We start from the raw sequence: 21,091 nt of genomic DNA on the forward strand, positions 1-21,091 counted from the left end.
ATTGGTTTACCTTCAAATCATAGAGTCGTTACAATTGGGAAGGAATCTATTTCAGCCCATTGTGCGTTTACTGGCTGTCTACAAAAGAGCAAACCAGTTGGTTGTACATCCCTCTTTATTGCCGACAGGGTTCCTATTTCTTTCCCTTTGAAGTATTTATCCAATTTCATTTAGAAAGCAACTGATTTGAATATGCTTGCATCACTGTTTCTCAGGCAGTGCATCCCAACATATCTTCAATCAGGTGTGAAATATTTTTAAACATTTTGATTAATTTGTCAGCAGATTTGTTTATAGTTTTTCATTTTTCACCTAGATTTAAATACATTGAATTCAGGTATGCAATTTAAATGGTTCTAGAGCATGATGCTTAAAATGTGCCAGAAGCAAAATGTACAACTAGATGCATCTCCGACTGTATTAATCTCACATGGCATTGACTTGCTGAAAGTTGCAGTGCAGATAGAGTTGGCGCTTGGCTGCAGTAGGTGATCTGCCTGTAAAGTACACCCTGCGCTGTGCGGGTTTTGAAGATTTTCATTTCCTAAGATGGTGCTTCTCGATATGACACATGTTAGTGCATCAGATGTCATGTGATCTGAGTGAACATTTTGTGGGTTGAGGTGGCAGAAGTAGAGAGAGGGCAACTGAGCCAATGGTGGCTCTCAACGTGGTTTGAGAACCTGAATGGGTGTGATGTTGAGGATTGTTGGGGAAGATGATTAAAACTTGGGAACTTGCCCTGAGAAAAGTAAAATAAGTACCTTTTTATTGTCGATTTATAGGTAGTGGTTGTAGCAGCACCAAGCCAAAGTTGCAAATTACGACATTCCCACCAATGGGAGAAAGCATGAACGTTTTAGAGGGGCCCCACAACTGCCAAAGATCAGTCTAAGCTCCACAGCTGCCATTGCTGTTCTGAACGGGTGAACACAAAGTCTCATTCTATGATTTGACCCACAGTTTGGGCCCAACCCCCTCTTCCCCACTCGGCCACCAAAATGGCTGGTGCTTATTTATTTGTGTGTAAAGTTTGTTGTTGCCCATTTTGTTGGATCACTTTAGAGAATATTCTTTTAAATGTTGGTGAGTGATGATTTTGTTTAAAATCACTTTCTGTTGCAGCAGTTGCCCTAATTTCAGACTAATGCTGTAGAAACTGAAAGGCATTCTCTATCCCACAATAAACCTGAATTTTGTGGGCCTTTGTTTGTTTGTATTAAATGAGTGGGTCAGTATTTGCCAAATAATTGAACTAGTACAGAGTTGGGCATGGGTGTGGGCATCGACATTGGCATAAATTAGTTTCAATGGGTTACTCAGTAGTTGAGGAGAAAATGTAGGATTTTATAAAATAAGTATTGAGTTCAGTGTGAGTGGTCACTGCAAGTGGTAAAGACCATCCATCCTTGCTGAAGGGATATGGAAAGATGTTTTGTAAGATCTTTGAGCCTCTTTAGTAAGTGGGTTTCTTTTTTTGTGTCTTTGTTCCTGATGATTAGTTTCCTTATTGGCTGCAGGTGTTTTCCCAAATAATATTATATCTGTTATATTTCATGTTAGATACAGAACAATATTTATCTACGTATCACTTAAGTAACAAAACAATCTGTTACACAATTTCAATTCGGTTCCTAACTTCATACTGAAATCCAGTTTACTGAAATCCCAAGATAGTTCAAAATTTTCACCATAAATACTATCTACTTTAAGTAGATACAATATAAGTATACAGTGAAGTGGGAACTTATAAACCAATAATTCAGTTTCTGTCTTTTAAAAACCAAATGGTAATAGTACATGTTTTTCGTAAGTCACTGAAGTTTCTATGAATCAGTTTTGTTTTGCTGGCTGTTCTTGAGTTGCAAGATGTGACCTTGTTAAACTTGATCCAAAATATAAGGATTTATTGCTAGTTAATTTCTCCCAGACGCTTCCCCATTAGTTAGTTTTCATTTTAATTGTTGTTAGGCTTTAGCTGCACTTTCTGTCCCCAATTAGGGAGATTTGAGAATGCATAGCAGACAACGTGTACACTTTTGAAGTTATCCCAGTGGAGACTTTTAGTGTTTATGCCATGGTTGTTGTTTTTTTTTTTTTTTGGAAGTTTGTCATAAAAAATTTGCTTCTGATTTCTAATACCTGTTGTGATTTTTCTGATTCTTGTGAAGTGTAATCTTCTGTTATGTGGAGAAGTAAATTTAGCGTAGTCCCAGAGGACCATAGTGCTGCCCTCTCATTAGAGAGCGATGACTGGTGGATTAACCATACATCGGGCAGGGGAAATTTTGAGAAGGAGGGACTTTCATGGTAACCTCAGCTGGTACCGGAATGCTGTTGACATCGTTGTCTGCATAACAAATCAGCTGTCCAGCCAACTGAGTAACTGACCCCCTGAATAGCAATCCTCTTTCGTCTTCCTGTGTGTGTTTTTGGGAAAACAAATGGAGTTGCAAGTAAAAATGTATGCAGGATGAAATAGCTCGCTGCCTAATTTGAGTCTCTTCAGCACAGACTCTTGGTTCCAGCCTTGCTTGAGACTCCTCCATCTGTGATCAACACTTGTATAACTCCATGTTGTTTGTGGCCATATCACCAAAATTGGTCTCAATTAGAATTCTTAACATCAATACCAGCTCAAAGGAGTATTCTGAAACACTGAACCAAATAGTTCTTTAGTTTAACTTTGGCCAGTGTTCTCTTGAGCAATTCATTTCTGCAAGCCAACCATAGAAAATCAAATATGAAGTATTTGGGTGGAATTCCTTATTCAGGGCAAGTTCTTTCAGCACAGGTTCTATGTCAGTATTTCAGAAGTTTCATCTTTTGTGTCACAAGACACAAAAGTCAACCGAGACAAAATTACTTGAGTACTGCATTAAGATGTCTTTTTTTTTGTATAAGATACATTTAAGAGCTGTGGAAAACATCCTTTCATAACTCAGGTACAGGGTACATGATAAAATATTGTGCTTAATGATTTTGTTTTTTTCTTCTGTTTTGTTTTTTCCCCGCTTCTCCCCCCTTCACCCCTGTAGGTGGGTTTCTTTCTGATGCAGGCTGGTATAGTGATGCTGAGAAGGTGTTCCTTTCTTGTCTGCAGCTATGTTCGCTACATGATGAGGTGCTTCACTGGTTTCGTGCAGTTGAATGCTGCGTCAGGTGTGTACCAATGAAGAGAAGGCAAAGACTTGTGTTTGTTTAACATCTTTCACAATGTCAGAAAACTGAATTGGCTATGGCAAGTTTGAAATGGTCTGAAGTGCAGTCACTGTTGCCGTAAAATACGGCAACCATTTGCACAGAGCAGTCTCTCAAATAACATGTGACCAGATTATCTGAGACAACAAGGTACAGAGCTGGATGAACACAGCAGGCCAAGCAGCATCATAGGAGCAGAAAGGCTGACGTTTCGGGCCTAGACCCTTCATCAGAAATGGGGGAGGGGAAGGGGGTTCTGAAATAAATAGGGAGAGAGGGGGAGACGGATAGAAGATGGATAGAGGAGAAGATAGGTAGAGAGGAGATAGACAGGTCAAAGAGGCGGGGATGGAGCCAGTAAAGGTGAGTGTAGGTGGGAAGTTAGGGAGGGGACAGGTCAAGGGGGTGGGATGAGGTTAGTAGGTAGGAGATGGGGGTGCGGCTTGAGGTGGGAGGAGGGGATAGGTGGGAGGAAGAACAAGTTAGGGAGGCAGGGACGAGCTGGGCTGGTTTTGGGATGCGGTAGGGGGAGGGGAGATTTTGAAGCTTGTGAAATCCACATTGATACCATTGGGCTGCAGGGTTCCCAAGCGGAATACGAGTTGCTGTTCCTGCAACCTTCGGGTGGCATCGTTGTGGCACTGCAGGAGGCCCAGGATGGACATGTCGTCTGAGGAATGGGAGGGGGAGTTGAAATGGTTCGCGACTGGGAGGTGCAGTTGTTTATTGCGAACCAAGCGTAGGTGTTCTGCAAAGCAGTCCCTGAGCCTCCGCTTGGTTTCCCCGATGTAGAGGAGGCCACAACGCGTACAGCGGATGCAGTATACCACATTGGCAGATGTGCAGGTGAACATCTGCTTGATGTGGAAAGTCTTCTTGGGGCCTGGGATGGGGGTGAGGGAGGAGGTATGGGGACAGGTGTAGCACTTCCTGCGGTTGCAGGGAAAAGTGCCGGGTATGGTGGGCCTGGAGGGGAGTGTGGAGCGGACAAGGGAGTGACGGAGAGAGTGGTTCCTCCAGAAAGCAGATAAGGGTGGGGAGGGAAAGATATCTTTGGTGGTGGGGTCGGATTGCAGATGGCGGAAGTGTCGGAAGATGATGCGTTGGATCCGGAGGTTGGTGGGGTGGTACGTGAGGACGAGGGGGATTCTTTTTTGGTTGTTATTGCGGGGACGGGGTGGGAGGGATGAGTTGCAGGAAATGTGGGAGACACGGTTGAGGGCATTCTCGACCACTGAGGGGGGGAAGTTGCGGTCCTTGAAAAACAAGGACATCTGAGATGTACGGGAGTGGAATGCCTCATCCTGGGAGCAGATGCGGCGGAGGCGAAGGAATTGGGAATAGGGGATGGCATTTTTGCAGGAAGGTGGGTGGGAGGAGGAGTATTCTCGGTAGCTGTGGGAGTCGGTGGGCTTGAAATGGATATTGGTTTCTAGGTGGTTGCCCGAGATGGAGACAGAGAGGTCCAGGAAGGAGAGAGAGGTATTAGAGATGGTCCAGGTGAACTTCAGGTTGGGGTGGAAGGTGTTGGTGAAGTGGATGAATTTAGTGAGTGGGAGCACGAGGCGGCGCCAATACAGTCATCGATGTAACGGAGGAAGAGGTGGGGTTTAGGGCAGTGTAGGCACGGAAGACGGATTGTTCCATGTAACCTACAAAGAGGCAGGCATAGCTTGGGCCCATGCAGGTACCCATGGCCACCCCCTTTGTCTGTATCTGTTTTGTTGTTGATTAATGGACAAATATTGACCAGAATGCCTAGGAAACTTTGCTTTTCGGCATTTAAATTGTTTAATGGGATCCTAAGTTTAATGGCCCATTTGAAAGATGATCCTTCCGACAAGGCAGCACTTCTTCAATATTGTATTGAAATGGCAACCTGGATTATATGCTCAAGGCTGTGGCGTGGGGTTTGAACATAGAACCTTTTTTCCTCAGGAGAGTGTACAATGTTAATACTATTAAATTGAATATTTTAGTTTGTGTACATAATGTGAAGGTCATCAGTCAGCAACTTGCTAAGGGTATTTGTATTCTTGTGAAGAGCACGTGCTCTGATTTTTCTTCATGGCCCTTTTAATCCTGACTGTGAGATTTCCTTGCAGACCTGTTTCAGTATATGCTGCTGTATGGTTGATCGTTTGACCATAGTTAACCCATCTAATTTTTGTGTTACCTTTGCCAACTCCTTGTGAAACTTGGATCAGAGAGTTATTGTCGTGGGTTGAAATGTAATCACCCAATTTTTGATGGAATGCATTAAAATGTATTATTTTGTATCCCAGTATTCTGAACAATGGAATTGTAAGTGTGGCACTGACCTTTTTGGGAGGAAAATAGTATTCCAGCTTGAAAATCTCGACCTTTTTTATTATTGATTTAAAATTTTTCTAAATTTTAGCAATTGGAGGATCACACAGCCATCGCACCATAAACAACTTGATAAATAGTTGTACTCATTATACTGTCCAGTCCATGAAGCAATCAGTCAAATGCACAGAACTTCAGATGGTGGCCCAGATTTTGTGGGACTGTAACGGTGACGCTATCAGTACTCAATCAAACAATACCTCCCCACTGCATGTTCACACTGACATATGGAAATCGGGAAATTACTGTCCAGGGTTCCCAGACCTCTATAGATCCCATGAAAGGAGTGTCTTGCTGAAAGACTAGGCTTTCAAATGTATCAAAAGTACAAATGAAACTTCTAATTTTTTTTGTCTTCTCTTGCCTCTAGACCCTTCCTTTAATCTTGCCTCTCTTTGCTTTACTTCTTCCGTACATGATTTAACATTGAATTAACTATTCTAGCTTGCACTTCCTGGGTTGGATCTTACAACACTCCACGTGACGACTTCAAACTGATTTGTTTAAAAGGTGTACTCTTGCTTGCCCTGTTCACATACCCAAATTCCCTCTTCAGAAATGTGCATATAGAAACCTGTTTGTAGGATGTTTTAACCCCATGTGCATTAATTATAATTTTTAAATGTTATACTGTTATCTCAATCCATATAGAATGTATTCATTTTAGCCTGTGAATAATGGCCCTCTGCAATGGAAGACAAGTCTTGGCCTCTAGTGCAGTACTTTGTAGTTGAGGAATAATTGTTCCCGTGGTGTACAGAAAGGTGCAGGTTTCAGTTCTTCAAAGGTTCAGACTGCTCCTGGAAGTTCCAGTTGGTTGCAAGTGTTCGAAGAAAGCTGAAACCAGCTGTTGCCAGTAATCGTCAAGGTTATAATCAGGTGCCAGTTAAGTTTCAGTATTTGTTTGGACTGCTAAATATACTTTTTTAAAATAAAACTAAATGTTTATGGTAGGGGAAAATGCATGATTTTGAAAGGAAATTTGCAATAACTAATCATAGCATAAAAGGTATTGCAACCTTGATCTCCTCAAGCAGTTTTGTAGTGTCAGTTAGGACCTTTAATGTGATTCTCTATAAAATAATCTTTGTCAACGATTTTTAAATATTCAGTTCTAGTAACCTACAAAGTTGATTTGAGATTTTTCAATTCCGTCCCCAACTATGTCACCTAAGCTTAAAGTTTATTTTTTTGGAAGAATGGTGTTAGCTCAGGAACTTCCCAGGCTCCTGTTTTCAGAAGCTTGTGGACTAGACGTACAACCACATAACAGCATAAAGCATCCTTTCAGCATTGAGGTTGGTTGGCTCACAGAGCTGGTTTGTTCCGCATCCCGTTGATTTGCTTATATGTTTGGCCGTTGAAGGTGAAGTGGGTGGTCAGGCATAGGTCCAGTAGTTTAAGCATGTTGTCCTTGGAGATGGTTTCACTGGGGTCATGTTCTTGTTCAAGTAGTGTTGTCATTGTTTCCCTTGCTAGTGGTAACACCCACAACCGAAGCTACAAATCTACTCCAAAAGCTTAGAGATCCTTTTTAGCAAGCAGATTTTTCATTTTAAATTTGCGAGATTTCTCCCTTCCCCACCCACCGCCTGCCAGTTTAATTGATAAATGAAAAGCATATGAAATCTTCATGGTTCTCTGGGTAAGACAATTTGAAAAAATCAATAATTAATGCCTTAGCAAGCCTAGTATGTGATTATGTGCATTTAAGAGATCAAAGGTACACTTGTGTTCTCTCATTTCTCTCTTCTCCCTCCCCCACCAACATAATAGAGCAGAGTAAGCAGCTTGTCACTGCACCAAAAAGATCTAATTTTAAAATGGACTTTCACATTAAGAGTTAATAGTTTTAACCATTTATTTCTTACAGTAAGAAACAGTACAGTGAGGATTGTATACTACTTATTCATTAAAAAACAGTCCGTTTGTAATTGTGGCTCAGTTCACTAAAGTAGTTTTAAGCCAGTCGTTCAGAAAGACAGGTGAACATACTACAACAGATGGTAAATGCAGTACAGGTTCTGTACTTGTGCACTGAGGAACAAAATGACAACGATAGGGGCGTTTCAAAAGGCTACGTATGCATGAGACAAATAGTACTGAACCCAACATCATACCTGGTTCAAAACTTTACATTTTTCTAACAGTTCCAGACTTCCATCAATTCAGCCTAGGCTGGATTCCAGTCATAATCTATACTTGAAAATTTCCTGACAATATCATTTAGATTTTGCTAGAACACAAACTGGTGTGGAATCAACATAAGCAATCAAGGAGAAGACAAAATATGCCATCTGCTTTTAGTCCTAATCAAATAGTTCTTAACTTATCAAGGTCACACAGGTGCCACATAAGATGAAATTTCCTTGCCATTTTCAGTACAACATCACTTTTATTCTATTACTGCAGGAATGTTGTAAGAAATTTCCAGGCCATCATCTTCAATCAGTCATCCTTGATGAAAAATGCTAAAAGGGGTTGCTGTGAGTAATAGGTTTCTGATATGATTTCTGACTTCCAATTTGTCTGGTTTCAAGGTTACTCCATGTGCGTAATGGCAATTGTAAGTACCACTTGGGTGAAGAGACCTACAAACTAGCTCAAACCTACATTGATAAACTGGCAAAACATGGTCACCAAGCAAATAGAGCAGCACTCTTTGGAGAGCTCTGTGCATTACTCTTCGCTAAAAGTCATTATGATGAGGTAGGTTCGAAGTAATGGACTTGATGACCAAAATATGTGTATTGTCCGTGTATATGACTTGTTTCAAGAAATGTGTAATTCTCTACCCAGACACGTGCTGTATGATTCTACATCAGGTAAAGTCTGCAGTAGTTGATCTCAGTCTATACAGTATGTGAAAATTAATCCAGTATCTTGACATAATAAGGGGAAAATTAACAGAAATTTAATTTCCCCGATCCACTTGCTTCTGTTGCACTGCGTTAGGACAGCTTCAGGTTCAGTCCTTGTTTGAATAACTTGCTGTCTGGGTCACGTGCAAAAAACCCTACTTGGGCAAATGACCTGAATATTCCAGATCCCTGTGTTCAGGAGGGAGTAGAAAATGAATGCAAGATATTTGTTGTTCATATCAGCACTGCGAGCTGACTTAAAAATTCACCATTGTATGTTCGAAGTACCACTTTTGAACTATCTGTCACCTATAGTGTTTTGGATAGAATTATCGAGATATAGATTTTCAAATTTGGTTTAAATGTTTTGGAAATCTCTAAGGCCAACTTTGATTTGCAAAGTGCTTGGGGAAAAAAAAACTTGTCTCCAGGTCCTTAGGACATTGCAAAGTGTATCAGAGAATAATTTTTAAGTGCATTCCCTGTTATAATGTCGGAAAATACGTAGCCAGTTTACGCACAGCAAGGTTCTACAAGTAACAAGGAGTCAAATAATCATTTTGTGGACTTGGTTGAGGAACAGATATTGATTTATGAGCACTAGAAAACCTCCCATTATTTCAATATCGTTTTTTCTTAAACTAAATCCACTTGAAAGAACAATCCGAGCCAGCATTTTAATTGCCTCATTAGAGAGGCAGAAACCTCTAAAAATGCAGCACTGCCTCTGTGCTGCAATGACATGTCATTCTGGATTATTTACTGAAGTCTCTAATGCGGGTCTTGACCATAACCTGCTAAGAGTGAAAGTTATTGAGTTACAAGCGTGGATATACAAAAAAGAATGAAGATCACATAATTACGTTGTACTTTTCACCTCTTCTGGACATCCCAAAGTTGTGGTTAAAATGAGGTTACAACTAATGTCTTGCCTGAAGTTGCATTGTCTTTGATCTAAGTTTACTTTCACAGATGAGTTTGAACTGGTTTTAAACCACTTATAAGCAGGCAAATGCGATTGGCATGTTTGCACTGTAGATTTTCTTTCTTGGGGATATTGTGCTAGCTTCCTGGGAAAATCAAAGGATTGATTCCACATATTTAAAGGTCAAGGCATTGAGTAGTGTCATCTCCTTATTGAGACCTTGTATACCTTTTGACCATATGGTTACTGTTTTTAGATTTGGCTAGAGTGTTGGATATTGTAATCAGAGTGAGAGCATTACGTTTTCAGCTAGTCATTCAGTGGTTTAATTTAGGAAATGTTTTATAGTGCCACTGTGCACCGGATTGCTCATGCATCGCCCACGTAATGAACTTGGAGTATTTATTGTAGTATAACCTTGATTATGTGCAATGTCCTACATTATTGGAGTTAGTAGTATTGTACTACAATATAGTAGAAAATTGACAAGTGTTGTATATCCTGTTTAAATGTACGTAATTACCATGCACTTGTTTTCGTAGGCTTATAAGTGGTGCGTAGAAGCCATGAAGGAAATCACAGTTGGCTTGCCCGTGAAAGTGGCAGTTGATGTTTTGAGGCAAGCTTCAAAAGTGAGTAATTTGCTGTTATGAGGTATGGTTGATGTATTTGAAATTGTCTAAACAAAAGTGAAAAACATTAATGGATGGATGTTCTAATTTATTAAACATTTCAGCCATCATTTAAAAAAAAAATACTATGTACTTTCCTCCTCTTTTTCTACAAATTGGTGTGATGGTATGCACTTTATTTAATCCTACTCTGATTAATTAGTACCAGGTATGGTTAGTTTAATGCATCTGTCTAGTTGAAATATTTTCATGAGGTGTTGTAAATTCTGAGGGTTAAAAATAAGCATTATTATTTTTGTTTTAATTCCTTCAAGAACAAAATTCAGATGTAACTGGCAGGAATGGAAATAAACTACCACATCTGGAACATACAGATTCATGAGTTGCTTGGGACCAAATGAATATCATGAAAATTGCCTGGAAAGATTGAGTTCTGAAATATAGTGCCTTCAACACAATAAAGTTTCTGCAGTAATAGTCTATAGTTATTATTCATTAATGAAGAAATTTCATCCTGGCAAATTTATCTAATGTTCAAGTGTGTATACTGAAGTAGAGTACATCAGCTATTTCCCAAATATCCTTGTTAATACCATGCCTTCTCTCCTATTCATTTTACCGAAGTTACAAATTGCTTTCCTTACAAATATAAAACTAATTCCTGTCCTTGTGTGCACTACATGTAATGTCTCCAAAACAGACATGATACACAATTCTTTTTCTGCAAAACAGTTGCTTTTTTTCTTAAAAAAAAATGGAAAATTAATTCCCAACAATAATCTAATGGGGAATTTGGATCTTCATTTTTCATTGCATTTACAATTTTTAACTGTTTTGTGACCAGAGGTCTGTGACCAACAGTGTTTCACAGGGATTGGTACTGGGTCCACTTTTATTCCTCATTTATACAATCGGGTTGGATGAGAATATGGGAGGCATGGTTAGTAAGTTTGCGAATTACATCAAAATTGTTGGCGTAGTGGACAGTGAAGAAGATTATCTAAGAGTACAACTCTTATGTAAGAGATCAACTGGGCCAGTGGGCTGAGGAACGGCGATGGAGTTTAGTTTAAAGTTTAAGTTTAAGAGTCCTTTTAAGGTGAAAGGAGAAAGATTTAAAAGGGATCTGAGGGCCAACTTTTTCATGCAGAGGGTGGTACTTGTATGGAATGAGCTGCCAGAGTTGCTGATAGAAGCAGGTATAATTACAACATTTAAAAGATATTTGGAGAGGTACATGGGTAGGAAAGCTTTAGGGATATGGGCTAAACGCAGGCAAAGGGGACTGGTTTAGTTTAGGAAATGGTCGGCATGGATGAATTGGCCTGAAGGGTTTGTTTCCGTAACTGTGAATAAGAACAAAGAACGATACAGCACAGGAACAGGCACTTCAGCCGTCCATGTCTACACCACCACATTTTGCCCTTCCATGCTAAAACTATCTTCACTTACAGGACCCATATCCCTCTATTCCCTTCCTATTCTCGTATTTGTCTGTCCAGGTGCTGCTTGAATGCTGCTATTGTGTCTGCTTCCACACCACCTCCTGGCAACGTGTTCCAGGCACTTAGCACCCTTTGTGTGGAAAAACTTGTCTCACATATCTCTTTTAAACAACAACACCACCCCCACCTCGCACTTTGAACCTGTGTCCCCTAGTAATTGATCCATCTATTCTGGTGGGGTGGGTGGAGCGGGGGGGGAAGCCTCATACTTTCCACTCTATCCATGCCATTCATAATCTCAAACTTCTATTAGGTCGCCCCTCAACTTCCTGTGTTCCAGTGACAACTGACCCAGTCTACCCAACCTTTCTTCATAGCCAAAATCCTCCATACCAAGCAACATCCTAGTAAACATTTGCTGTACCGTCTCCAGAGCATCCACATCCTTCTGGTAGTGTGGTGACCAGAACTGTATGCAATATTCCCAAGCGTAGCCTAACTAAAGTTCTGTAAAGCTGCAGCATAACTTGCCTATCCTTATTCTCAATGCCCCTTCCAATGAAAGAAAGCATGCTTTTTTACTATCTTATCTACCTGCACCACCACCTTCCGTGATCTGTGAACCTGAACACCCAGATCCCTCTGCATATCAATACTCCTAAGGGTTCTGCCATTCACTGTTTAATTTCCACCTGTACTTGACCCTTCAAAATGCATCACCTCACATTTGTCTGGGTTAAACTCCATCTGCCATTTTTCTGCCCATGCCTCCAACTGATCTATATCCTGCTGTATCCTCTGACAGTTCTCCTCCCTATCTGCAACTCCTCCAATCTTTTGTATCATTTGCAAATTTACTTATTAGACCAGCTATAAATAATTTCTGTAGCTCACAAACAGCAGAGCTTCCAGCACTGATCCCTGCAGAAAAGCACTAGTCACAGCCCTCCTCCAAAAAGCATCCTTCCACTGCTACCCTTTATTTCCTATGACTGAGCCAGTTCTGTATCCATCTTGCCAGTTCACCCCGATACCATATGACTTCACTTTTGTACTAGTCTGCCACGGGGGACCTTTACTGAAGCTTTACTGAAGTCCATGTAGACAATCTCATCCGCTGTCATCTGATTCATATTATTAGGTGTACTAGAATCAAGTCATTTGTAGTTTTGTAATTGACTTGTTTCTGTTTCCTAGGCTTGCGTCGTGAAACGGGAATTCAAGAAAGCAGAGCAATTAATAAAACACGCTGTGTATTTAGCGCGGTAAGTTTCCATGCAAACATCAATCACAGAGAATTTTAACCTAAATTGCCAAGTTTTCATTATTGTACTTTTTGCGAAAGTACAGACCTTCATGTCAGTAATGGCCAGACTGATGTCTGTTCTATTCACTTTTTTCTGTTACATTTAATTTGATAGGACACAGTTAATGATGTGACAACGAGGGAGGTAATGGCCTAGTGATAATATTGCTAGACAGTTTGAGCCAGGAACTCGGCTACTGTTCTAGGGACCGAGGTTCAAATCCTGCTAAAGGAGATGGTGGAATTTGAATTCAACAAAAAAAATAATTTGGAATTAAGAATCTACTGGTGACCATGAAACCATAGTCAATTGTCATAAAAACCCATCTGGTTCACTAATGTCATTCAGGGATGGAAACCTGCCATCCTCACCTGTTTTGGCTTACGTATGACTCCAGAACCACAGCAATGTGGTTGATTCTTAACTGCCCTCTGGGCAATGAATGCTAGCCAAGCCAGCAATGCCTACACTGTATGAATGCATTTTTCAAAAAAATAGGCTGATGTGCTACTCTTTACTTTGTAACAGTTTTTTGACACAAAGATAGGTAGGAAACTAAGGTGTGAGCAGGATGCAAGGAGTTTGGAAAAGGATATGGGTAGGTTCAGTGAGTGACAAAAATTGGTAGCTGGAGTATAATGTAGGATAATATGAACTTATCTACTTTGGTAGGAACAGTGCTTTTCAAAAAACAAAAGCAAATTATTTAAATGGGGAATACTTGCAGAATTCAGGCACAGAGAAATCGGGATATCCTGACACGTATCACAAAATGTGCATGCAAATACAACAAGTGATTAGGAACGCAAATAAAATGCTGTTGCTTATTGCAAGGAGACTGGAATATAAAAGTAAGCATGTTTTGGCTAAGTTTGGACATGGCATTGGTGAGACCACGTTTGGAAAATTGATTATAATTTTGGTTGCATCTAAGAAAGGATATTAGAGTGTTGGAAACAACTGTTTCCAAGGTTAACAGTCAACTGATAACTGGAATGAGGATTGCTACCTGACATGGAAAAGTTGGTCAGGCTGTCCCTATATCCAATTTAGAAGAATGCAAGGTAATCTTATTGAGACTTTGAAGATCCTGCTAGGACTTGATAATGGATGCTAAAAGGATATTTCCCCTCATGGGAGAGATGAGAACTAGTTTAAGAATTTTTTAAAAAAAAAGGTATCTTCCGTGTAAGACAGAAGTGAACCATTTTACCAAGAGAACAGTGGAGACAGTTTTCATATAGCTTTTAAGGCAGAGCTGGATACCTCTTGACTAGCCAAGGAGTCAAAAGGTTATTGGGGGTATTGAAAAGTGTGGATCAGATCAGCTGTTATCTTTTTGAATGACAGAGCAAGCTTGAAGGGTTGGATGGCCTCCTGCTGCTTTAAATTTATATGTACATAATATTATCACAGGAGATGCAACAAGAAACAAAATAAGCTGGACATAAAGGAAGAGACAGTGAGCAAAAAAACTGTACAAAACGCATGTAGAAATCGGGTGAGAGGGAAAGACAGTTTTGACAAGGTAGTATTGACAACACTTCCCCTTTTATTCAAGGAGAGGACTTGCCTTTTCGTTTCAACATACTTCAGTATTTCAAACAACGAGTTTTGAAAATTTACTACAGAAATGTCATTTTCTTTCAGGGAGCATTTTGGTCACAAGCATCCCAAATACTCTGATACCCTCTTAGATTATGGATTTTACTTGCTCAACGTAGATAATATTTGTCAATCAGTGGCTATTTATCAGGTAAGTTGGAACTTTTTTTTTTCAGTTGCCAGTTAAGGTGTATTTTAAATTATTCTGTCAAGTATGGTCTTAAGTCTGGAAACTGAATATAGTCCAATGACCTGCTTCCAATCTTGAATGAGCTGTACTTTCTTTTAACCAAAAAATAGGAAGCCCAAAGCTAACAGCTTTCATCCAGCCACACACTTGCACATGCGCGCATACACGCACACATCCGCGAGTGATGCATCCTATTTCAATGAAACTCCTGTTTGTAACAGTGTTTTATTGTTTCCCCACAATTTTAGTTTGCAGTCGCGATCACTTTGAGTCTAGCTTTTGAGCTTGAATGTTGCCTTCAATCACGTCACATGATGAGCCCTAAAGTGTTTAAATATATTTTTATCACTTTTATCCACAATTTGTTGTGACTACCTGCTATGTGCTTGTAACTAACCTGTATTTCTTTGGTTTCCATATCATTTCAAAACCTCAGTTGCCTATTTCTCACTCCCAGTCCAAGTTCTCTTGCTTTTACCATCTCTGTCCTTGCAAACTGTATTGGGTCTAACTGTTTGCACCTGAAATCTGTTGCTATTCATTCTAATTTAAAATGGGCATCTGACTTTTAATTAACTTTGTGACCCTATTCCAGTCATACAGCAACTCCCACCCCTGCCCCCACCACGCCACCAAAAGCTCTCTAGAGCCAATGGTGTGACTCCTGACATCTTGCTTAATTTGCCTAGGTTCTGGCAGATGCTTTGGAATTCCATTCCTAAAATTACAGTACCTTGGCACACTATTTTTCTTTCCTTTTTTGTTTTTTCATTCAAAATATATCTCTTGTGCAGGTTTTTTTGTCACATCAATCTTGCCTCATCCATTTTTTTTTGCTTTCTAATGTATAATCATATAAATGCAAGTTGTCTTCTTTATCAACCATTTTTCTTTGCCAAACAACTTTCTCAGTCCACGCCAGCCTAGCCTGCCCTCATTCCTTGGTAGTTATTATTAAGGTTTGGCACAATTGCCTGTGACCTAAGTCTTATCGCTCACAAATAGGATGCTAAATTCTCCCATGTTATGATCACAGGTCCCTAAAGAACATTTTTTTTTTAAAAATTCTGAGATCATTTATTAAACTTGCTTCCTTTCACGTTACTAGATCCAAAAAGGCCTGACGCATGGCTGGGTCCACAGCATATTGTTCTAGGAAACTATTCTAAATACAGAATATGAATTCTTCCTTTGATTTTCCCAATCTACATAAAGGTTAAAGTCACCAATGATTAATGTGCTGCTGCCTTTTTTACAGTGAGGAAAAGCAGTTGGCAGTTTTGTCAACATTTATTTTTCAGGAAGGCTTTGAATCGTTTTTCCTTTTGCATGTTTTTTTTTAATAAAGTGTTAACTAATGTAATTATTATTCAAATTTTCCAGTCAAGGCACCCGCTAGTCAATTAAACTTTAATTAGGAGAGTGAAACAATGCTACTGTGCCAAAAGGAAAATGACTTGCGCTATTAAAACTTGCTCAATAATGATACAGGGGTTCCCTGATTTACAAATATCTAACTGATATTTGTAGCTGCCCTTTTTTTTTTATTTTAAGCAAATGGCAGCTTGATTTGAGCTGCACTATTTGTGATCTTTCACTTGAGCCATAATGTGGCCTCAAAAGTTATGCGAATTATTCTACTTGTAGGCAGGCTCAGAGGGTACATAGTATTAATTTATTTATTTTTGATATTTACAACTAGTTTGTCTGAAGAATTTTACAAGTAGGTGGCATTGCAATTTATCCAAATTAATTTTAAACTTTAACTTTGAACAATAGACAGCACTCGATATCCGGCAGTCAGTATTTGGAGGGAAGAACATCCATGTAGCAACAGCTCACGAAGACCTGGCTTATTCTTCTTACGTACATCAGTATAGTTCTGGGAAGTTTGACAATGCACTGTAAGTTATGTAATTTGTTACATGCCAACAATGTTTTCTGTTGTTTATTAAAATAGAAAGTTAAAAACACTTATTGGTCAGAATGGAATCTATTGCATTTTTTTTTTTCAGAATTTTAATTAGGTTGAGAAGGAGTGACATAATTTAAATATTGTTTTCACTTAAAATGAGAACAGTGTAAAACAGGATATAGATCTGTCATATATAGATAGCATTTGTATCAGAGCTTACATCTGTAGTTTATACCGTTCTTATTATTTATCTGTACTTTGGGTCTGCATTTGCTACAAACTGGATTGAGATTACTTTTTTTTCTTTCCTTCCTCTTTCCTTTCCCCTGCCCAACAAGGACTTCATCTCATATTTTTAAAAAATAAAGTAAAACTTTGAAGTTTGCAGGTCTTCTACCCTGATGGAAACGATATTCTTTTCTTTATAAAGTTAAAAATGTACTTTTCTTTTTCCCGTTACAGATTCCATGCTGAACGTGCCATAGACATCATCACTCATATCCTCCCTGAAGACCACTTACTGTTGGCTTCTTCTAAAAGGGTTAAAGGTTGGTATATTAGAATTCACTGTTTGTTCAAATCTTATGACTCAATACTTTTGAACTTTGAATGATCTATGCTTGCCTGTGTGAACTATAGATGTAAATTTCAGTCTGCAGGAACTATAATTGTGTTACAAAAATATTTCGGTATTTATCCTTAAGTTTTTGAAGAATACCACCAAAGCCCATGCAAGTCTGTTATTTTTTTTTCTCTAATAGTAAGACTGTTAACATGCACATGTAAAAGAAAAGGTAACAATGGAACAAACTCTGAAGTAGAATACTAAATAATAGATTTCCCAGAGGTATGATTTTTTTTTTGTGTGCTTTACATCTGTATGCTCCGTGGTAGGCAAGCTCCTCTAAAGCCTCTGCCAACACTGTTCCTATAGCACCAGCAAGTTGCTGCTATCGAGAAATTTAATAATTTTTATCCTTCTGGCCGTACCTTGTCTTCACTCATTACGTGGACAGTAGTGGAACTCTGCTCAGATAGGTTAGACATACGCGATTCTTCAGAATAAATTATATGTCCACACTCTGGAATGAATGCATGATGGCATTATGTTATAACCTGTCTTCATTTTTTAATATCTTAGTCTGGCTGAACAGACTAATCTTGGAATTGGTGTTACTGTACCAATTTATAATTATAAATGAATTTGAGAATTGTTATTTGAGCTGATGCATACCTACTGCTACCAATTTAAGAATATTTGGATGGAAACTAAGAGGTTGAAATTATGCAGAAAATTAATGTGGAAAACTTGCTTGATTTATGTAGACAGTACAGAATGCTGTAATACTTTTGAAATAAAACTGCCTGGTGATTACCATAGCTGTTTGCAGTACATGTACATGAAGAATGACGACTTCTACTCCTTGTATTCTAAGTCTTCAGATATTTCCTATGGAATATAAATGATATAATGATATACTTTATATAAATAATTTGGATGTGAACATAAGAGGTATGGTTAGTAAGTTTGTGGACAGTGAAGAAGTCTACCTCAGTACAATGGGATCTTGATCAGATAAACCAATGGGCTGAGGAGTGGCAGATGGAGTTTAATTTAGGTGAATGTGAGGTGCTGCATTTTGGAAGGGCAAGTCAGGGCAGGACTTAGACACCAAATGGTAAGGTCCTGGGGCGTGTGGTCAAACAAAGAGACCTTGGAGTGCAGGTTCGTAGTTCCTTGAAAGTGGAGACACCGGTATATAGGATAGTGAAGAAGACATTTGGTATGCTTGCCTTTGTTGGTCAGTGTGTTGGGAGGTCATGTTGCGGCTGTACAGGACATTGGTTAGGCCACTTTTGGAATACTGCCTGCAATTTTAGTCTCCCTGCTATAGGAAGGATGTTGTGAAACTTGTAAATCTTTTCAGAAGCCTTTCAAAGATGTTGCCAGGTTGGAGGGTTTGAGCTATTGGGAAAGGCTGAATAGGCTGGAGCTATTTTCCCTGAGGTGTCGGAGGCTGAGGGGTGACTTTTTATAGAGGTTTATAACATCCTGAAGGACAGGGATACGGTAAATAGACAAGGTCTTTTCTCCAGCGTTGGGGAGTTCTAAACTAGAAAACATATGTTTAAGGTGAGAGGGGAATGATTTAAAAGTGAGCTAAGGGGCAACGTCTTCATACAGAGGGTGTTGCGTATATGGAATGAGTTGCCAGAGGTAGTGGTAGAGACTGGTACAATTGCAGCATTTAAAAGACATCTGGGTGGGTATATGAATAGGAAGGGTTTAGAGGGATATCGGCCAAATGCTGGCAAATAGGACTAGATTAATTTAGGATATCTGGTTGGAATGGACGACTTGGTCTAAAAAGTCTGTTTCCATTCTTCGTACCTCTGACTCTAACATGCTCCAACTGGGATTCTGCAGTCTCAATGCACAGCCCCAGTCAATATTGCTCTAGTGACTGCCTGTTGAAATAACCAGGCCGTAAAGCATAGTTGAGAGTCCCAACTGGATCCTTGAGGGGTATCACTGGTAACTCTGCCAATTGGAGTACTGCACAATATTTTTTCACCTGCCACCTTCTGAACTTGGTCAATAATTTGACTTTGATTCCATTGTCTTTAACATGAATTAACAGTTTTATGATGGATATTTTATCCAGTGCCTCTGCATTTCATAAATAACATCTGTAGACATTTCCATGTCCAAACTCTTGGCTACCTTTTCAAAACATTCCACTTCGGCATGACCATCTTGTACAAATGCTCGTCTTTTCTGATCAACTGAAAATTTTCAATATGTTCAATCACGCTACCCTTAATTATAATTGGCAGTACCAATAACTTGTTGGCCAACTGTTTATGGGTCCCATGTTTCCCTTCTCAATACGTGCAGCTTTCCAATCTAAAGGAAATTTTCCTAATTCAAAAGAACTTTAGATTGCAGTTAGTCGTTTAGCAATCTTCATTCTTTTAAAATTTTCTTTTGAAAATGTGAGGCACCAAAATGTGACTAGTTTAATTTTATTTACTGCTGTTTTGGTTGCATTTATTTTGGTGAATCACTATCTTTTACTCAATATTGGTTTCCTTGGGCATGTCTGGCATGCTATGTCTCATTCGAAGTGCTGATGTAATAATTCAATATGTCTGCCCTTTTCTTTGTTCTGGTACTTACCTGTTTAGTCTTTTAGTTGGGGGCGCGGTGGAGGAAAGTGATATGATTTAGGAATGTGAGATCTGTAATTCGTAGAGCACTCTGAAGATTTAATCTTTTTTTCCAAGATGCTGAAATAAGCACGTAATACTAGCATTTAAGACTAAAAATGCTTCTCCAGCTGAATCAGTCATGTGTATCTCCAAGGACATCTGAAGCACATTGCTTTCTCTGATTATGTTTAAGGATAGAAATTTGATATTGAATTCAACACACTATCTTTCCAAAAAGGCTAAGGGTTTCAAAATAGGTATCAGAAGACAAGCAGAATTTTTTTGGCATATTTTGTGTGTGAATATTGGAACTATTTGTTGCGAAGTTGGGCAGAGTGCTTGTGGATTGGGAAGCAGGAAGTTTGAATTTGGTGTTTGTAAAACGCGAGAGGGGAAAGGACTGTGTGGTCCCTTTAAAAGATTGTATGCTTATTTTGTGCTTAGAGATTTAAAATTGAAGTCTGTGAGCAGTAGCTTGAAAGTTTGCAAGTACACAGAGCGTCCGCATTGAAACATTTATATCGAAAGGCCAAATTCAGCAGGCGAAGCAGCAGTTTTTGCCAAGATAACATGCTTTTGAAATTAGCCAATCAATTTGAACCAGGCACACAGATACCAAAAACCAATTAAATTTAAATCTGATGGTTTTGACACTATAGTATTTCTTACAATAGGATTGGTCCTGGTATGTCATTAAGAGTATAAAAGAAGGGGGACAGTTGGACAAAGCCCCAGAGCTAGCGGCTGTCCGCCAAGCTAATAGCCCTCAGCTCTCGAATTAGATCAGTATACCATTAGAATCTTGTTTTATTCAGGACTAGGTAGTAGTTAGAAGGGATTTATTCGTGTTGTTAATAGTTAGTTAATTTGTTTGCTGTTAGAGTTATATAAATTGTTACTCGTTGATTTTTAAGGTGAGTGTCCGGGAATTATTTCATTTTTAACCACTAGAAGCTGCTGAAAAGCAGGTTGCACCACTTTTGTCACACTTTTTTTACAGATTATAGGACACTTCTTTGGGTGTTTTTGTTTTAGTTCTCACTGGGGCAGTGGGTTGGCAACCTGTGCTTTATAACAGATTGGGCGCTTGTCTGGGATCTGGACAGATTTGTCTGCTGCCTCAGCGCCAGGGACCTGGGTTTGATTTCACCCTCTGACAACTGTCTGTGTGGAGTTTGCACATTCTCCCTGTGTCTGCGTGGGTTTCCTCCGGCGCGCCGGTTTCCTCCGGCGCGCCAGTTTCCTCCCCACAGTCCAAAGATGTACAGGCAAGGTGGATTGGCCATGCTAAATTGCCTGTAGTGTTCAGGGATGTGTAGATGATGTGGGTTATATGGGGATGGGTCGGTGTGGACTTGTTGGGCTGAAGGGCCTGTTCCCACACTGTAGGGATTCTATGATTAGAATGCATTTAGGGTATGAAAGGT

At 39.4% G+C, this 21,091-nt stretch overlaps 1 protein-coding gene across 2 annotated transcripts in view; it reads left to right on the forward strand.

The window, feature by feature from the left end:
* The window catches only part of appbp2 (amyloid beta precursor protein (cytoplasmic tail) binding protein 2), a 71,476-nt gene that overhangs the window by 33,510 nt on the left and 16,875 nt on the right, over nt 1-21,091 (forward strand). For both annotated transcript variants that reach the window (XM_020511264.2, XM_048612799.1), the window contains exons 4-10: nt 3,039-3,162; nt 8,112-8,280; nt 9,900-9,989; nt 12,632-12,699; nt 14,392-14,497; nt 16,316-16,440; nt 16,914-16,999. In XM_020511264.2, the coding sequence (XP_020366853.1) occupies nt 3,039-3,162; nt 8,112-8,280; nt 9,900-9,989; nt 12,632-12,699; nt 14,392-14,497; nt 16,316-16,440; nt 16,914-16,999 (768 nt within the window). The remainder of the gene's footprint in view (nt 1-3,038; nt 3,163-8,111; nt 8,281-9,899; nt 9,990-12,631; nt 12,700-14,391; nt 14,498-16,315; nt 16,441-16,913; nt 17,000-21,091) is intronic.

Source organism: Rhincodon typus, chromosome 26 (assembly GCF_021869965.1).
Source record: "Rhincodon typus isolate 14 chromosome 26, sRhiTyp1.1, whole genome shotgun sequence".
Lineage (NCBI taxonomy): Eukaryota > Metazoa > Chordata > Chondrichthyes > Orectolobiformes > Rhincodontidae > Rhincodon > Rhincodon typus.